This window comes from Perca fluviatilis, chromosome 4, assembly GCF_010015445.1.
Source record: "Perca fluviatilis chromosome 4, GENO_Pfluv_1.0, whole genome shotgun sequence".
Taxonomy (NCBI): Eukaryota; Metazoa; Chordata; class Actinopteri; order Perciformes; family Percidae; genus Perca; species Perca fluviatilis.
In genome coordinates this window covers 30,525,201-30,544,669 of record NC_053115.1, presented here as the reverse complement: position 1 = coordinate 30,544,669, position 19,469 = coordinate 30,525,201, and the positions used below count along the sequence as shown (strand labels likewise).

Sequence of the window (19,469 nt, the reverse complement as noted above, 5' to 3'; positions counted from 1 at the left end):
ACAAAACGTAATCATAATGTAAAAGCCAGAATTTTGAAGAACTTGATTGAATGATGCACGCGTTGACCTCCTCCATCCTCATTGCTAAAGTACACCTGTGTTTTTCTCCCATCCAGGTGACGTAGAGATCGGTCTGATGGAGAGGAACGGGGGTCTGGAGGTGGAGGTAGTCCAGGCCAGAGGACTCACTATGAAACCAGGTTCAAAGGGACCTCCAGGTACCACTCTTGTCTGTTGAGTGCTCGATCAAAAGAATCAAAGCTGTGTTTTCTACAGGGTGTCACGTTTCCTCAGAAACATCACATGTTCAGAGTCAAAACATAAAATTAGAATATTTCCGAATCAGGATCAGAAACAGAAAAGGATTTATTGCCAAGTAAGTAACACTTAAAGCTTTAAAGCGTACATTTTTTTTATGAACGTCCATTACATTCAAGCCATTGCCAAATGAGTTGATACAAAGCTAATTAAGACTATCAGCTCCACGAAACTCTCTCTGTATTTCTCAGCATAGCTCTGTTTAGAAGATTGGTGTAGTCCGGCGACTTTAGTGCACAGAAACTCTAATGAAGATAATTCCTTCTTCTGAAGAGTCCATCATGTCTTTTAATCCTCCGTGTCCTCCTTGGCTACTAGCAACTGCATGGAGGAGGGCTTGTATCATGTGGACGCGCCGACAGAATTGTTGTCATTACTAAGAATTCCTCATGGGGGCAACACAGAAACTGCGCACCATAGCTTTAAGAGGAATTTGCCTTGGTGGAAGGTGCATACCTAAAAATAAACACATTTAAACAATAACTGTAAAAGAAACAATAGCACAAATAAATGAATATACACAATATAACTGTTTTAATAATAAGTAACAAAAAGGCTTTCCCATTAAAAAAAGGCTCCTGTTCATCAAACGACAAACAGGGGGATGTGGGATCCCTAGGGAGTCCTCAGAGAATCAATGCAGGGGGCCTCCAAATTATTAATTTTTTTAATAAAAAAAAAAAAACTAAAGTCTTAACAGGAATCCATCATATTACTAGCAAATATATATCCCCACTGCTTACTGGCCTATAGGTAAGGTAGTCACCAGCCATCCACAGATGTGTGCCACATGTATGTTTAATATTAAAACCTTTTAATAGCTTACTATTCTATGCACAAAAAAAGGTATGTATGAAGGCTTTAGGCCGCCCTAAACGTTCTTGTGGGCCCAATTTAATATGCAACTTAATTTTATACAATATATGTGGTAGGGGGTTCCTGCTCTGTCTCTCTTTCAGTTAAGGGGTCCTTGTTTTTAAAAATGTTGAAGACCCCTGTCTTAGAACATTGAAGTTCCCACATAACATGAATGCACCACAAGACAGCAAATAGCATCAGCTACACACAAACAGGACAGCCTGCAGCGGACGTGTTGAATCTAGTGGGATATATCCTCCAAAAACAGTTGTGGTACTTGACGATATGAAAGATGCATGAGTGAAAAATAGGAAATGGTGTTTTCTGTGTTCAGGGAGTTAACACACACAGCAGAGGGAGATGATCCGCTAAATAAGTAAGATCTACATTTGTCTCTGCTAATGCTGTAGTGAAACACGCCGCATGTTGCTGTGACTTTGAATGCTGCTCTGTAGTATCTGTACGGTAAAAAAAAAGTAGTCCTTCTGAGTGTGTTTTAACAAATCGAGAAATAGTTTGCCAGCTATAATGCCATCAGATTGAACACAGATCAGCGCAGACAGAATTTTCTGTGTTACACTGTTCGGACATACACAGATCTTTAGAAACAATGAGGTCATGAATCCAGAAATGCAAGCGAGAAATGTTTAACCTGTAGTATTACCTGGTGACCTCAATTTTTCATTTCTAAATTCCCCTGCAAATGACCTACCATATTTCGCAGAACACAGAGGTCCTGTGATAATATTAGTCCCGTGCGAATGGACATTGTTTGTGATTTGGCAGTGTCGTGTATCATTTCATCAAGGTTGTTGTTTCCTGTGCACCTTTTTAACCCTCTCGCAAAGACGGATATGGGGTGGCGGGGGGCTGAGGACGCCGCCTTTCATGGCCAACCTAGTCCGGAGAACTGCCCGACCGGAGACATCTGTCTCGAGTCAACGTGCTTCCCGCGGCTTCATCCGAGGGCAGACGGTGGTGCTATGTGGGTGTCATCGTTAACGTGATCCTGTTTAAATCGATCTAAAACGAAAACCATAACAGCTAGAGCATTCCTTCTTTTTGCAGCAGAAAGCTAAGGCTTCCGTCTTTCGCGGGATCGCGTTGTACGCTCGTCCTGACGTCTTCGTGTTATGCCAAGTCTGGTGCAAAACCTGGAATGTAACAATTTATATTGCAGGTAAAACCATCGAAATGTCTTTACACTCTGCTCATTAAAAATGAACATATCTCAAAACTAAAACAATTTGCATAGTTCACATATTTTGTTCATGTTCCTAATATTTCGGATCATATGTTTTGTGTGTTTATTTAGTCAAATTTGAGTAAAAAAGAAAACACAGGTCCGATTTTTGAATTTTTTAAAATTTATGACACAATTTGAATATCTTAATTGTTATGGTTTATTGACTTACATAACCTTTTAGCTTATAGGCAGTCCTTCCAGAAAAATTTTGAGTTTTTTTGCAATGAAAAAATGCGATGGAATATGAGGGATATTTATGCAATTTTATGCGATGAAATTGCGGGAACTTGCAAAAACTACGGTTTGATGAAAAGGAGAAAAAAAAGTGATTTCCCCCAACACCCTGCTTTTCGACGTTCACGTCGCGTAATTACGTCACTTCATAACATTCCCATGGCTACAGGGGAAAAATTTTTTGCAACGAAAATGCAGGGATTATGAAATCATGCAAGCCCCGCATAATTTTTATCAATATGCAGACTTTTGGCTGATTATGCATTGAATTATGCGATCGCATAATCGCGTTTTTTCTGGGAGGACTCTATAGGTTGTACTGATTTTAGGGATGTGAAGCATTTGATAATACTTTAAGAAATGACACCAATGTAAGCACTGGCTGACCATTTCTATTGCAGAGTTGGAAGGGTTAACAGCTCTTCAAGTACATTGAGATTTTGTATATATTTCAGGTGCAATGATACATGAAGCTGAAACCCCTTGGAGGGTGCTGTAGTTTTCAAATGCAGAAAAAGAGTCATTGCCAGACCTTCCTCCACAGGGCTGCAGTGGAGGGTCTGGCTAGTACACACAGCATTCCCGGGATGGAAGAAAAAAAACGTGCTCTGGTTTATTGGCATTTCTTGGGAGGCGCCAAGCACCAGGCAGAGCAACAGTGCCTCTGCAAAATAGCCTCGGGAAGGAACTTTTTTTAGTGGAACATGTGTACGTTTGTTGTTGTTTTAGTCGGGCAACAGAAAACTCCGATTGGACAGATAGTCTAGCTAGCTGTCTGGATTTACCCTGGAGAGATCTGACATCCACCAGAGTTTAGAATTCCAACACAAAGAAAGCGGAAGGTAACGGACATCCGGCCGAAAAGAGTGAAATCCGGCGGAATTTCCGGCGGCAACGGAGCAATCCCGGAAGTGGAACGTCGTGGCCTACTGGACAATGGCACCTGTGACGGGGGCTGTAGGCACGTTAGCATTGTCTCTAGGCCTGTTTGGGAGGGCTTCAACAACCTGAAGAGGGGTTTACATTCTACTTCTATTACAAACACATGATAGGTTTTTAAGGCGCATTTAGCAAATATCAATATAACATCAATGCCAATTGTTACGGCCTCCATTAAAAGGAACAAACAAAGGCTCAAAAGGGAATGGAGGATGCAACATATATAAAAAGAAGGATGCCAAACACCAAGTTAACAATAATCCAACAAGCTTTATTAAATAATAAATACTCCCAAAAGTAACAAACAAAGAGAAACAAAAAGGGACTGGAGACCCCGGCCAAAAGGAACAAAAGATGGGAAGACGTCGGACCAACCTCGCAGTGGGTCGTCGCTCCCTGCGTCTCCCCCTAAACTAACTAAAAAGGGTAAACTAATTCTAGAACAAACAAAAAGAACGAATAACTGAGCTACCTGTAATTTCCAGCCCAAACTAAAACAAACTAAAACAACAAAACTCCAGCACCTATGTGTGCATGAAGGTTGGGAAAAGAACAAACCTACTTGTGGAAGAAAGAAAGATGAGGAGAAAACTCCTCACTGGTGTGCTGCCAGTGTGCTCTCTCATGCTCTGCACTCTCTGCCTTCTTATCACCTCCCCCACTCTACCTGAGCACTGATTACTCTCAGGTGTGCAACTGGCAGAGGGAGGAGGGCAGAATGGGAAAGAGAGAGAGAGAAAGAAACAACACACAAGAGGCACATGTAACACCAATAACAACTTTAATTTAAATGTCAAGATTATAATGTAATAATAAATAAATACATACATACAATTACAGGATTTTAGTATTCAGTTAAGTCATATTCCTGGCATTGTGTGGAGGGTTTTGAAGCAGCATTTAGGGAATAAAAGGACATTTATACAGAAATCATATTTTAACACTAAAGGTGCCCTCTGGAGTCGTCTTATAAACAAGCAAACTTTACGTTAATAATCAGCTTCGACATGTTTATCCTTGAGGTCTAACAAACGTGTTGGATGCATTTCTTAAAACATATCAGAGTGGATTTTTCTAGTTTGAAAGCTGCTTTTCCTGCTAGCAGTATTCTTCCCCCCCTGCCTTTGATGGTGCATTGCTGTGTTTCTTGGCGCACCTGTCAATCAGTGGAATTAATAACGTGAAATAATAACATATGCGAGTGATTTCACAGCATGCAAGTTTCTCCTTGTCCATGAGCTGCTAATGGTCTCTATCACACCAGGGTTCCTTTAAAAGAATATAGAAGATGTGAAAACCAATGTACAGACTTTGGAATTATATTAATAAGTTGGCTGCAAAGCAGTAAATCACCCGAGCACTAAATTCTTGAAGCGAACAATCAGCTATGATTAATTGGATCAGTTAACCTTTATCTTTTTTTTTTTTTACAGTGTTAGGATAGGATAATCCTTTATTGATCCCCTAATTGGAAATACAGGTGTTGCAGCAGCACAAGACAGAAATGAGTACAGATAGAGAAGTACAAAATAAAATAAAAAATACGAATAAATTAATAAATCAAAACAAAAACAAATTAATGATATGTGCCTGTTATAGGAAATAGAAACAGGACTAGCTGTTCTTTTATTTTTTTCATTTTGCAGCATGTTGGATTACGTAACAACAAACTATTAACTCTGATTGTAGCTCCCCTCTGTGGTTGCATAATATTAAACCAGCCATTGATCCTAATTGCATAAGAAAGATAGGACAAAACAGCGTCTGCAAATAAGGAATTACAAAAGCTAACAAAAACTGTGAGAGAGACACGGATAAAAGAGAAGAGGACAATAAACAGAGCAAAGCACGAACGAGTCGGAGCAGAGAGAAACGTGTGGAGAGCAATTTAGTGTGAGTGGAAGAAAAACATGGTAGTGAAAACAGAGAGATACAGAAGTGGAAGGAAATTTAAAAATAGTATAAAGACCAAGGTGAACCTTGCTCCATATTTCAGTGTGCCAGGGTCTGATCTTTAATCTTGTCATATTCTGTAACATACAAAGGCTTAGGTGTGTGTGTGTGTGTGTGTGTGTGTGTGTGTGTGTGTGTGTGTGTGTGTGTGTGTGTGTGTGTGTGTGTGTGTGTGTGTGTGTGTGTGTGAGCTTGATTAACTATATTCGTGGTGTCCAAAAACCGGGAGTCCAGTATACTTGTGGGGTCCCGACAGCTTTGTGGGGCCAAAATGCTGGAACCCACAAGTTTAAAGGGCTGTTTTAGTGGTAAGACTTGGTTTTAGGATTATGGATAGAATTAGGTTATGGTAAGGGTAATGGTTAAGGTTAGGCATTTAGTTGTGATGGTTAAGGTTAGGGTTAGGGGCTAGGGAATGCATTATATAAATGACGGGTCCCCACAAAGATATTTTAAACGCACTGTGTGTGTGTGTGTGTGTGTGTGTGTGTGTGTGTGTGTGTGTGTGTGTGTGTGTGTGTGTGTGTGTGTGCGTGCGTGCGTGCGTGCGTGCGTGCTGGCACAGACTCTGGTGATGACAACAATCGTCAAAAAAGTGTTATTGTTTTTACTTATTCTGATGTTTTCTTGAGAACTTTATTGATTTAGTCCTTTTTTGCACACAGAAAACCAGAGAAACTATTGGTTTCAAATTAGTTTTTTTTTCAATACATTTTCCACAGTGCAACATATTCCCTCTACTCTACTTTGCCTTTGTCTACTCTACTCGACTGAACTCTGCGAAACTCTAGGGAACGATGGGTTTGATGAGCTAGCGCTAACACTAGCGAGCTAATCTGCAAGCAGGTTTGCTCCCAAACATCCTCACACCTAAACATCTTTATAGGTTGATTTCCAAAAACTCCCAAAACGACACATACGAACGTTCTACTTTAATGATGCGCAGTGGCGGTTTAATCATGTGACCACTCTATTTAACGTATCGGGCGCAGTTTTAAACACGTAGTTAACATTGGGAAACAGAAGAGGTTACGTGTCAGGGAGTTCACGTTTGACTTTTCTGTCTGCTGTCGTTCCAGCGGCCTACATCAAAGTTTACCTCCTGGAGAACGGGATCTGTGTGGCCAAGAAGAAGACCAAGTCAGTGAGGAAGTCTCTGGATCCTCTCTACAACCAGGTCCTGGTCTTCTCTGAAAGCCCACAGGGGAAAGTGGTGCAGGTGAGATACACCATCATGGCTAACTGATTCACAACCCAGACAAACCAGCAAATAGTATTAAATGAAACAGACATTAAACTTGTTTTCAGTTTTTACAGTTTACAGTTTACTTTCAAAACAACCAAGAGAAGGATGAGATAGCAAATGTATATGTGTATGTAAATGTATATAAAAGATGGAAACCACTTACAATATCCTTTATTGCCTTGAACCATGAAACCTGACTCAGTTAACACTGGAAGTGCCAGAATTCCATAACTAACTATTACATAACATAATTGCTGTGAGCGGTCATTTTGACTCCCAGATTCCAAACTCTAGAATCTCTCATGATAAATACCCAATTGGGATATTAATGCATTTATTGTGTTAATATATCTTTAGAAAATTAACACCAAAATGTACATTTTAACAAGTTTAATTATACATTTGAGTAGTAATAGTCTGTTTCGATAATTCATATCATTGCATAGTAAACCGTAATTATTTCATACGTTCATATCCCGAAAAATATGTCATGGAAATTTTATTCAACTTAACTCATTACAGCCAAATAACAATTAAAAGTATCTTATTTGAACATTTATAACCTAACCTGGCACTGCCTTCGTTTTGGCGTCTTTTGTGGTGCGCGGCGCTGCTCGGACCGTGCGCCGCTGCCCTTTTTTCCTCCATAAACTCCGCTCTCAGCTCCTCTACCAGTTGCTGCACGAACTTCCTCTGGACAATTTTACTGCTGGTGGAGAGGATGTGTGCAGTGATTCCAGCCAGTTCGAGGATGTATAAATTATATGAACACGTAGACAGCCACCGGCCATCTACGTGGCTGAGCACCCGGCGCTTTCCTTCTGATTCACAACAGAGTCCATCGACGCCGTATTTATTGTAGTAGCCTACGTTACCGACTCTGGCTTTGCCTTCGGCCCTTCGGTGAAGCCCACACTTGTTACTCGAGACCGCTAGTGACGTTTCTCTGACAGAGACGATGATAGTTACTAATCAACCAAAATGCATCTTCAGTTGAAAACCAGCCTTATAACGTGCACAATGACAAAGCTAACAGGCTAATGTTAAACAGGTTATAATGTGTACCATGTTCACCGTCTTAGTGTTTTATTTGCTAACTAGCACTCAACACAAAGTACAGCTGAGGCTTTTGGGAATGTCATTAGGTTTGCAGGTATTTCAAAACCCCCGAATGTGAACCTTATTATAGGACTTTGTGCCAATCCAACCGGTAGACGTTGACATACATAGGCTTTAACACAGGAAACAGCTGTTCCTGTGCGGGAAGTACTTTGTACTACTTAAGTAGTACAAAGTACAAAGTACTACTTCAAAAAAGTTTTAACCCAAACTACAAACCTTTTTACTAATCTTAACCTTTTTGTTTTGGTGCCTATACTTAACTGTCACCTCTCTGTCTCACGGTCACCTTTTGGCGGCTAAACTTAACTGTTCAAACATTATTGGTATTATTCAACTATTCAATGACATTCATACTAATTAAACCCATTCCCACTTTTTTTCAACTATTCTCACTACTTCACCTTCTTCTTACACATTCAAGCCATCAATGCAGTGTGGCGTCAGCCTTTCAACATACAGCATTCACACCGCAATTTCTTCAGAAATTGCATTCTCTAGTTAGTATTAATCTTCTGGGGAACATGCATGTCTGCACAAAATGTAATGGTAATCCATCCAATATTTTTCTGAATCAAAGTGGTGGACGGACAGACAGCCCGGCATTGCCATCCATAGTTAGATAAAAGTTAATTCATAACACCAATCACATACCAGTCCCACCACATCATAAAATAGGAAGAAAATTAGTTTCACCAGGATCATGCGTATTGATGAGTGTATGTTAGAAAAATCGCTCCCGGCTGTCTTTTCGTGAGAATGTAGAAAATGTTGAGAAGCTGTAGAGGAGACGCAGCAAGAAGAGGCTGGGAGGAAGAGCTTGACATTTACAGTGAGCATCTGACCTGAGGGACCATGGAAGCCGTTTGAGCTGATTTTGTTCTTTCAGTTGTTTGAGCTTCAGCTGCTCTCAGGAACAAATATGCCACAAAAGACCAACTGAGAGCGTCCTTCTCTCCAGGTCATTCTAGTCTCCCTCCATCATTTTCTTCTCTCTCCTTCAATCTTTATTTCATTCCATCCTTTCTTACTTCGTCTCGCGTCCTTTATAATATTTCCATGTTAATTAAAGAGCCCCTATTATACTCCTTTTCAGCGTCATATTTGTACTCCTAGGGTCTACTAGAATAGGTTTACATGCTTTGATGTTCAGAAAAAAACATTTTATTTTTTTTATTTCATTATTGCATGTCGCATATAGCTTTCTCCCTTAGAGTTTGGGCCACATAAAGCCCCCAAAAAGTCAGAAAAAAAGTTGCTTAGCTATCATAGAAAAAAGTGCCAATATTGTCTAGAAAAGCACCACAAACGTAAGAAAAAGGGGCAAAAATATCAGAAAAAGTGCCTATAGCATTGAAAAATGCACCAAAAGTGGGTCAAAATTTATTGTGAACCTATATTGAAATGCGGGCCGGATCAAAATCGTCAAAAGGCCAGATTTGGCCCTCGGGCCTTGAGTTTGACACATGTGACCTATGGGCAGCACAGATGAACAACTGGGCTGACATTCTCAATCAGTGACATCACTAATTGAGGAATTTCAAACAGGAATGTGGGCGAGGCGTTTCAGGCAGTTGAGAAAAAGTGCTGCCTGTGTACTTAAAACATCGACTACATACGCAACAAGCTATATAACACACTAGAATGACAGGGGAAATCCAATAAAGCACGATAGGGGATCTTTAATTATTCCTTTCTTATATGTATTTGTTCTTTCTTTCTTAATGTAATGGTTAAATAAGATGTTGTAACACCAACAGGCACGTCCGTTATAACTTGTATGTGTGGCAGGTTTCCTCAGTAATCAGCAGGTGGAAACAGCGGTGTGTTTTCAGTGGAGAGGCCTGCAGCTCTGCTGCTCCGGTCGCTGTGTAATTAGCCACTAAACGCCTCCCTCTTAATTATCTGCTGTCTGTGTCGCTGTGTCCTCCGAGTTTCATCAAACTCATTCACAGTTGATAATGAAAATTGCTGAAATCAGCAGTGCTTTACAATTTCTCACTTCCTGATTTAGCAAAGCAGAGCGCTGCCTAAGTGCACACACTAAAAATTCATTCAGAATCCTTCCTCAACTGACTCCATGACTGACTCTGTTTTCTTTTCAGCTTTACAAAGCACATGCACATTATGATTGTATACACGTTTATTTAAATGTCTATGTTGTGTGTTTTTTTTGTCACCTTGTATTCTGACATCACATTTGAGTATTTACTTTAGATGTGGAGGATTTAGGTTGCAGGTTTTACATGCCTTTACTGTATTGTTGGTGCATGACAACAGTACGGGCAACTGCATACAATTATCTCATACTATTTATATCGGGGGAGTTAAAGCTATATATTAATTATTCTATATTCTATATTAATTAACGTCCGTTACATTCAAACCATTGCCAAATGAGTTGATATAAAGCTAATTAAGCCTATCAGCTCCACAAAACTCTCTCTGTATTTCTCAGTACGGCTATGTTCACGAAATGGTGTTATCCGGCGACTTTCACACGCAGAAGCTCGAGTAATGTGTTTTACGTAACTGCTGAGAAAGGATAACAGCAGCGTTCAGCTTAGGAAACGGACGAGGACATAAAGATTACAAGATAATTACCAAGAGTCCATCATGTGTTTTTTAATCCTCCGTGTCCTCCTTGATTTGACAGGGTAATACGCTACTAGCAACTGCATGGAGGAGGGGTGGGGGTGGTGTGCGATCACCGAAAGCTTGTATCACGTGGATGCTCCGACAGTGTTGTTGTCGTTACTTAGAATTCCTTATGGGGGCGACAGAAACTATAGCTTTAAAGTGCCCATATTATGCTCATTTTCAGGTTCAAAATTGTATTTTGAGGTTGTGCCAGAACAGTTTAACATGGTTTCATTTTCAGAAAACACCATATTTTTGTTGTACTGCACATTGCTGCAGCTCCTCTTTTCATCCTGTCTGTTCAGCTCTCTGTTTTAGCTACAGAGTGAGACATCTCACTTCTATCCCATCTTTGTTGGGAGTTACACATGCGCAGTAGCTAGGTAATGTGCAGTAGCTAGGTACTGTGCAGTAGCTAGGTACTGTGCAGTAGCTAGGTACTGGGCTACTAGCTAGAAGCTAACGCTGCTAGCGGTTAGCTACCTCGTTCTCAATGGCAAAACACTGCTACAACACACACAAGTTCACCCTAATCTACAAAAGAAAATGTATAGAACTACTTACATGTTCTTGTTCTGCAGGTATTCCACGCAAAGTTGGAATTGCGCCCTCGTTTAGAAGAAGTCTCCCGGCTAATCCTGCCTTGTATTGACTGAACTTGGAGAAACAGCTAGCTGATGTGGTATTAGCTAAAGTGGTTAGCACACACCAAATGTTTCGGCCGATGACGTAGATTTTTTCATAATATGGGCACTTTAATACTCACTCACTATTCACTATTCCTCCCATGCAAATAGGACTTTAGATAACAGTCATAGCCAAAACAAATTCAAACACCTCATCACACTTACCAGTACAAAGAAGATCATGTATTAGATTGAATATCAGCTGAGTAGCATCAGCTATAAAAGCTCTGGGACTTCACTTCCACTGCACATCAGCTATGTTTTTACATCTTTATTTCTTTTCCGGTGTGATAAATGCACTTTAAATATATGAGTTATCTAATATGTGAAATGGAAAAGTCTGCAAAGCAAACACAGACATAATCGACAAAGGTGAAACTACCCAATGGCGACAAATAGACATTTACAGCTTAGACGGGTTGTAAACGGAAGCAGGAGTCATTTGCATTCAAGTCAGCGCCTTATGTGTCATTGTTTGAAATTGGAGCTTACATAAGTCAAAGTTCTTTTTTTCGATATTTTGTATATATTGAGCAACTCACACATGCCGTGGGGACAGGAGTGTGTGTGCTGGTTTTGACGGAAACAGGTTTGAACCTCTGTGTGCTCCGCGACGAGGCTGCTCTGCTCTCATCCTCTCTGACGACTGGCATATAATCTTTTTTTTTTTTTTTTATTCCATACGCTACTGAGTGTTTGGTTTGGGGTTTTCTGGAGCTAGTGCAAGCTAAATGTCAGCTTATCCTGATTCCTGTGCTTGTCTCTGAGTGCATTTAGATGCAAAAGATCTCCATCGCGTTGTTATTTAAACATGAACTGTTATTCACATAGGCTTTATTTTGGTAATAACCATTGTTGCAAAATTAAATATATAACAAGAGATTAGAGTTTAAACAAATAACGTTGACCAACAATAAGAAAAAATAACAGCTCATAAGTTAGAATATATTTCCCTTAAAGGTGCAGTAGGTAAGACTCATAAAACTAACTTTCTGTCTTACTTGCTGAAACTGACCGTATGTTTGAGTAGAACTACATGAAGCAGGTAATTAAAAAAAAATAAATCCACCGCTCTCTCTTACAATCAGGGCCGGGGGGGGAGTGTCTAACTGTGTGTCAATCACTGCTCATGCACACACATTCATTCTCCCTTGTGGGGGGAGGGGCTTAGGAGACTGTTTTGGGCTTTAGCAGAAAGGGGGGAGGGACTGAGAAGTTGTCGATGTTCAAATTTGTTGGCTAAGTCCTGGACCTTCGCAATCCTACCTACAGCACCTTTAACGTGTGACAGCAGTTGATATATTTTTCAGCTAAAGCTGCATTTTTTTCACCGTCCACATACATTTTTTCAGACCAAATTTTTTCAGACCAGGGAAAAGTAGCAAAATCCAGGATTTATTGTATTTTTCTCACTATGTGTCACTCTTATCGCTCTCTCTCTTTACCATCATTCTTTATTATTCTGTCTCTTCTAACCAGGGGGAGTTTCTGATGTCGAAAAACTGCGAGTGGCTCAGATAGAGACATGCTGGGCATTTGAAGTAATCTCTCTATCTGATTCTATACTTGAGGACTCAGTCACACCAGCATTTATAACAGCAACATATCTGGCCGATATCAATCCATTTAAAGGGAATCGCTAGATTTGATCCCCAAGGCGAGGAAAACCTGTGCAGTGACCTGAATTTCCATCATTGATCAATTGCAAGCTGTCTTGTGTTGCACCCTTAAGTAGTCATTCGGACACAAAGCTTCCAGCATCACCTACATTACAGAAGTATGTTGCAACCTAATGGAGGCATTGTTAAGTTGAAACAGGAAATGGCCTTAAAAATCTAGAATATGATTGTCTGTGATGGTTCTTAATCATCCAGGTCATAGTTCTCTAAGGACAGTTCAAATCAAGGGCAACAGGACTTGGTTTACGGTTCTCGAAGACGTTTTGTCTCTCATCCGAGAGACTTCGTTGGTTCTGACTGAACGGTAGGGAAACCCAACTGTTTAACCTGCGCGGGGTTGTTGTCAAGGTGATCGATACTTTGTACTTTAGTACTCCCGGCTGTTTTAAAGACAGCTGTTATGGTCCTTGGAGACACTCGAGGCCAAGTCTTGAGTGACCATTGTTGGCATTCTCACATGATGCCAAGTGTGAGCGTTTGTTTGGTTTCCTTGGAAGATATGAAAGGACAGCATTAGATTTGGGGGAGAAGTGGCGTCGCAGACCTCCTCCACTGTTCCTCCACGTTTTCTCTGTCCGGGTGTAACTGGCTTCCTTGTCACCTCTTTCAAACCATCTGTTTTCTCTGTCTAAAATGTGTACCTGGTGGTTCTCAAAAGAGTGTCCCTTATCCTTCAGATGTAAGTAACCTGCTGAGTCTTGACCCGAGGCGTTGGCACTTCTGGGTTGGGCCATGCGTTTTGTGTGAAGGTTTTTTTTTGTTTCCCCAGTATACATGTGCATTATACTGAACATCATTGTACGCTATAGTATATCCAAGCTACGACAAACAGCCCCAAACCAAAAGTACACTAAAGGACTTTTGACCATATTGTGTATTTTGCAAGAATGTCCAAATTCATTTTGCTGTCCCATTTTCAGAGCACTTACTCTTCCTTTGAATTCAAGTCCATCCATCCATTGTCTGTATTCACTTATTCTCACTTCAATGCAACATGCTGGGTTTTGTTTTTCTGTCAAATCCCTTTTTGTCTTTCCATCAGCACCTGCAGTGTGTGTGTGTGTGTGTGTGTGTGTGTGTGTGTGTGTGTGTGTGTGTGTGTGTGTGTGTGTGTGTGTGTGTGTGTGTGTGTGTGTGTTTGAGTTCCACTCTCTAGAAAGTGGACCAGGAGAGGATCTAGAACACTTTATTTCTCATTGTCCATAATAACACTCAGCCATTTTCTCTTGTTCTACCATACATTTCTCCTTTTCCCAAATCTCTCTCTCTTCTAAGTTGTAGTGGTTGAGGTCAGGATCTAGTTTGGAGAGCTGATCGCGGGCAGACAGAAAGAGATTTCCATTTTCTTTTTTTTCTTTTTTTAAAGACGGAGGGATTCGATTGAAGCTGATTTGGCCTCTGGGTCTCTGTAAAAATCACATGCAGACACACACACTCATACATATACCAAACGAATTGGTATGCTGGCATGCTCAGACACACAAGACTGCCACACGAGCAGACAAAAGCAAAAAGACAGATATTGATTATTTTGTCCGCCGCTTGACAACATGTGGGGCCATCTGAGATGAGCCCTGATGTTATCAGCATGTCAGTGGACAGAGGACACCTAAAGTACAAACACACACACATACACATTTCTAAGCAGATACCACCATCATCTCCTCCTCTATCCCTCGCTCACTCCCTTACACACACAATCCCTCTTCATTTACTTTAAAGGTCCAGTGTGTAACGTGTTTAGTTGTTCATTATTAAAATCTGTGTTACGAGTTCACAAGCTTGTCCTTTTTCATGAATATTTACCACCACCATCAATTCCAAGTATTCCTTTTGGCTTGAAATTTTACATTTGCATTTGCATGAACTGGGGGTAGACGCTCCATATTCATGCGCCATCTTGAAATACGTTAGCCGATAAGGGACATACAGGACATACTGCTCCGCCTTTCGCATTTTCGCTGTCACATGATAAACTCCCAGGTGCTGCTAATGGGTATCGTAGCTTCCCGGCCCCGGCAAGTTTGAAGAAGGAAACGTGGAGGACCACACGTATTCAAAATCCAAATTTCAGGAACAGGAGTCTTCTTCTTCGCCCAGAAAAAAAGGATATTGAAAAGAGCAAGAGACAAGAGACAGCAAGCTGTAATGCGTACTTTGAACTGCGTGGTGCGAGAGAGTTGATTGCGATATATGATCTCAACGCTAGATGGGAGAAATTCCTACACATTGAACCTTTAATTGAAATCTCAGCCTGCTCTGTGCCGCTGTAACGGAGATAGAAACTGTCGAGATCCAGTATTTCTCCCAAAAAGATTTCCAAACAATCTGGATTAATGCTAAATAACAACACCCTCTTAACCTTATCATTTTGTCAATAAATCTTTCTGGTCCTGCATTACCTCCAGGGTGCTTTCTGTGCATGATTCAAGCCAATATATGCACTAAATCCCTTGAAATAAATTGATTTCTCTTCAGTGGGCTGGAAACATTTAGAACACCTGTAGACAGAACATTGCGGATCAATACCTTCCATTCAAGATTATGTGATATCCATGACAATATGTGAATATTAAGATAGATTGAAAATAGACTGTGAAGTGCAACGTTACATTTTTCCACTGTCAGGTAAAACTGCATGTTTCCCAGACTACGTACAGTAGGCTTTTGTTGTTTGCAAGATTGAGTTTAAAAAAATGAACTACCATCACTTACATTTAAATATATATATATAAAACCTATGTATTGCAGATCATCAGTTCAGTCATCATTATACTTTTTTTTTATTAATTATGGTGGCAGTAAAGTAAACAGGGAAAAGGAAACTTAAAGTTAAATATTGTGCTCATTTTCAAGATCATGTCGTATTTTGGGGCTTCTACTAGAACATGTTCTAATGTTCAAAAAACACATTAGTTTTCTGAATATCACTGTAGTTACACTGTGTCTGAAATGCTCCGTTTTAGCCCCTGATCGATTCACTTTTTTCAATCATGTCAGTGATTATTTTTGTAGCACACTTGGTGTAAAAGCTGTGGATTTTGAAGTCTATTTTCTTAGTATGAAAACAAGTTTGAAATGAAGCTGAAAGAAAGCTCAGTTTTTTCCCACTTTGATTATTAAGTGTTGCAGGGACATGCAATTAACATTTACACGATATGCATGAGTTATGCATACGAACCAGTTCCCTTTTTGCATAGAAAAAAATACAAATATGACACATAAGACACTACAGAAAATAACAAAATGAAAGTAGGTAAATAACATGAATCAATTTTGAAGAAAGCACACTTTCTTATTATGTGTAATAACTGTACTACGACATATAAACCGCACAAATGCAAACTGAATTGAACATATACTTTCTTCCTCCTAATTTATATCTTGCCACCCTCTTCCACAGGTGATTGTTTGGGGCAACTATGGACGGATGGACCGCAAATGCTTCATGGGCGTAGCTCGAATCCTGTTGGAGGAGTTGGACCTCAGCACAATGGTGATTGGCTGGTACAAGCTCTTCCCTACCTCCTCCATGGTGGACCCAACGATGGCGCCACTCATCCGCCACTCCTCCCAGATGTCCCTGGAGAGCACCATTGGGCCCTGTTGTGAGCGATCCTAAGACTAGATAAAAATATATAGATCTGTTGTTGCGACTCAGATGCCATTGCTGTCTCAACCAAATCCTAAGACACATTTTTATATAGCCTATAGCCCAGCGCCTGGGTCACCCAGGTGGTACTGCCCCTGAAGCAGGTAGGTGTTCAGTATCTTACTTAAGGGCACTTTGACAGGTCTAACCACACTGAACCACTCCCCTGATTTGGGAAATGACTTTACTAACTAGTAGGTCATTTTGGCACTCATTGGAAATACTGTACTTTAATTCTTTTGATACTGTATCAAACAGTTTCCCGAGACTCACAGGAAGCACATTTATTTTGTTGTTGCAACCGACCGGACCGCCCCTCAGACTCACCGGAAAATGTTGCTCTCTTCAGATCTCTTTGAGGAGAAAACAAAAACCTACTTAATGAGGATGCTTCAAAGGAGGGCTCGGCTGCCGACATTGATCACATCCTATTGGGACCACAACACACTGCGGGCTCAGCTTTTGCTTCCGCTACGCGCCTTCACAGCCTACATTCGATTCTCATTCCCAGGACTCCCTGTTGTCTTTCTGCATCCTCATTAAGGGGCTGGACAGCTCCTGAGTGTTATCTGTCCATCCACAAGTCTGGAGCGAAAGTGAGACTGTCCTCAGACTGTTTGAGACACCAGCCTCCCATTTTGCAGGAGCATGAGGACAACAGATTGTAGGTGAATGGATCTGTGCACAGCAGAAGTACAGAGGACTTTAAAAAAAAAAAAAGAATTATATATATATATATATATATATATATCCTATTTGTTGTAACCAAACAAGACATCTTGGTTTCAAACACTCTGACTCAAGCTGTTTTTGGTTTTTGTGTCACACATTTGGCCCTTCAATGTTCATTTCATTTGGTACTATGTGACTGCGAGTGGAGGCATTAATGAAAGTCCCTTTCATCTCCTGGAAGGATCTAGATTTCAACCTGATCTTGGGGATCCAGAGTGCTGCTGGGTTTCTATCCTACCAGTTACTACCAGGTATTTACCTGCAGTGCCAGGTTTTAATTGGTTCCTGAGTGGATTTATATGGTTTAAAATAAGAACTAGCAGGTACTGAGTTCCCAAAGACCATGCTCCAGTATGCCCCAAGGACCTGTACATTTTCATTACAATCAATCGTGACATTAGCTGATTTTTTTCATCTGTTGTGGAAGGGGATTATCAGATTAATCAGCCAATGTTGTGTTTGGTAGGAAGGAAAACATGCAGCTATGTGGGTTCTTAGAAGAAGTGATGTTAGACCACCATTTAACCCGGTTGTTTCATAAATCTGTAGCAAATTGATTGGGTTCAAATTGTTTCCGGCTTATGCGAGCAGGTGCAAATTGATTGAATTTAAATCTGATTGCCCGACTTCAGGAGGTAATTATATTTTAGCCAGATGGGATTCAAATGTAAAAGTATTTATTGTGTGTCAACCACAACCCTTCCTGGTGCATAACGTTAGTTGCAACTGAAGATGCATCCCAAAGTGGAAAAATGGCAGATCCAGATATCTGGTGTCACAGCCAAACTAAATTGGATGTTATGCATAGAGTGTAAAAATAGTGGACGTAGCATCCATGACGTCACCCATTGGTTTGTGGACTGCCGTTAAGAAGCGTTAAGTTTGGCGATACGGGCTTCGCCATCTTGGTTTTTTGCAACTGTGTGTGATGATTTTTGACGAGAGGGTGGAGCTGTGGATGAGGACGCAACCAAGCCAGTATTGTTTAGGGTTTCAATGGCGCTGCACTAAGCTACACGCTAATCTTTCTGAAGCGAGTCAACCAGTGGAGATTTACCGGGTGTGTAAACGCGGACCTCCGAGAACTGCCGCCATTCATCTGCATGTACGGCAGTACAGAAACAAACTTTCGCTCAAGTTACCAGCTAACGCTAGCAGTTGCTAGCTAGCTTGGTTGGCAGATTGCTCAACATGATGATTTTAGCTTTAACTTTGATGAAGTGAAAACAAAGTTTTAGACGGAAAACATGGACAACACCCAAAAACAAGTTCAAGGTCAGTGTGTCCACGCCCCTTAATCATCCCCTGCTTTATTGTCTGTTTTAAAATAAATGGGACCATAGTTTACAAAATCCACATCATGCTGTATTGAAGAAGACTTTAAATTAGCGGTTGCGACCATAAACTCATTATGAAAATGTTTACTAAGGTAATAAATAAAGTGAGGAGTAGGGTCATTTTCCCATAGACGTCTATAGAAACAGACTTCTTTTTGGAGCCAGAGGAGTCGCCCTCTGCTGGAAATTAGATAGAATGCAGGTTTAAGGCACTTCCGCATTGGCTTCACTTTTCAGGCCCGGAAGCTTCGTCCATTATTTTTACAGTCTATGTTGTTATGCATGCAATATATTGCATTAGATCACGATTAGAATTCAAAGCGGCTAATGATGGATGCATGAACCTATCACGTCCAAATGCGATGTGGTTAAACCTTATCAAGATACAATCTAATACAACTAGCATGAAACAGCCAGGTGTGAATGGGGTCTGAAATAAGGAATGTTTTGTCATCATTTGGTTCAATTCTGTTCTGTGTTGTTCTAAAGTTTGTGTTGTTCTAACGTTTCACATCCACCTGGTAGTGCAGGTCACATCAAGTGCAGGAGGAGGTATTGCACCTGTGCTGTAGCACTGGCACATGATGCTAATACAATAAAGACAGATGTTTCCAAAAGCATAGAGGTAGCCTGGCTGACAGTGTAGGGCTGAGAACTTTGCTGTATATCCCAGTTTAATTGTAGTTCGGAATGCTCTTTAGCTTATAGTCTAGAAGTAGATTTTTAAGATTCCTTATCTCTTTAAAAAAAAAAAAAAAAAAAAAGCTTTGGCTAACAGTTGTCTAATAACGGTTTCTATTGTGCCAATTTTTACCAGCAAGTGTCTTCTT

General features: G+C 40.5%; 1 protein-coding gene across 1 annotated transcript in view; it reads left to right on the top strand.

The window, feature by feature from the left end:
- The window catches only part of rims4 (regulating synaptic membrane exocytosis 4), an 82,085-nt gene extending 63,383 nt beyond the window's left edge, over window positions 1–18,702 (top strand). The window contains exons 4-6 of the mRNA XM_039797918.1: window positions 117–218; window positions 6,628–6,767; window positions 16,322–18,702. Of these exons, the coding sequence (XP_039653852.1) occupies window positions 117–218; window positions 6,628–6,767; window positions 16,322–16,540 (461 nt within the window). The 3' untranslated portion in view covers window positions 16,541–18,702. The remainder of the gene's footprint in view (window positions 1–116; window positions 219–6,627; window positions 6,768–16,321) is intronic.
- The last annotated feature ends 767 nt before the right edge of the window (window positions 18,703–19,469 follow it).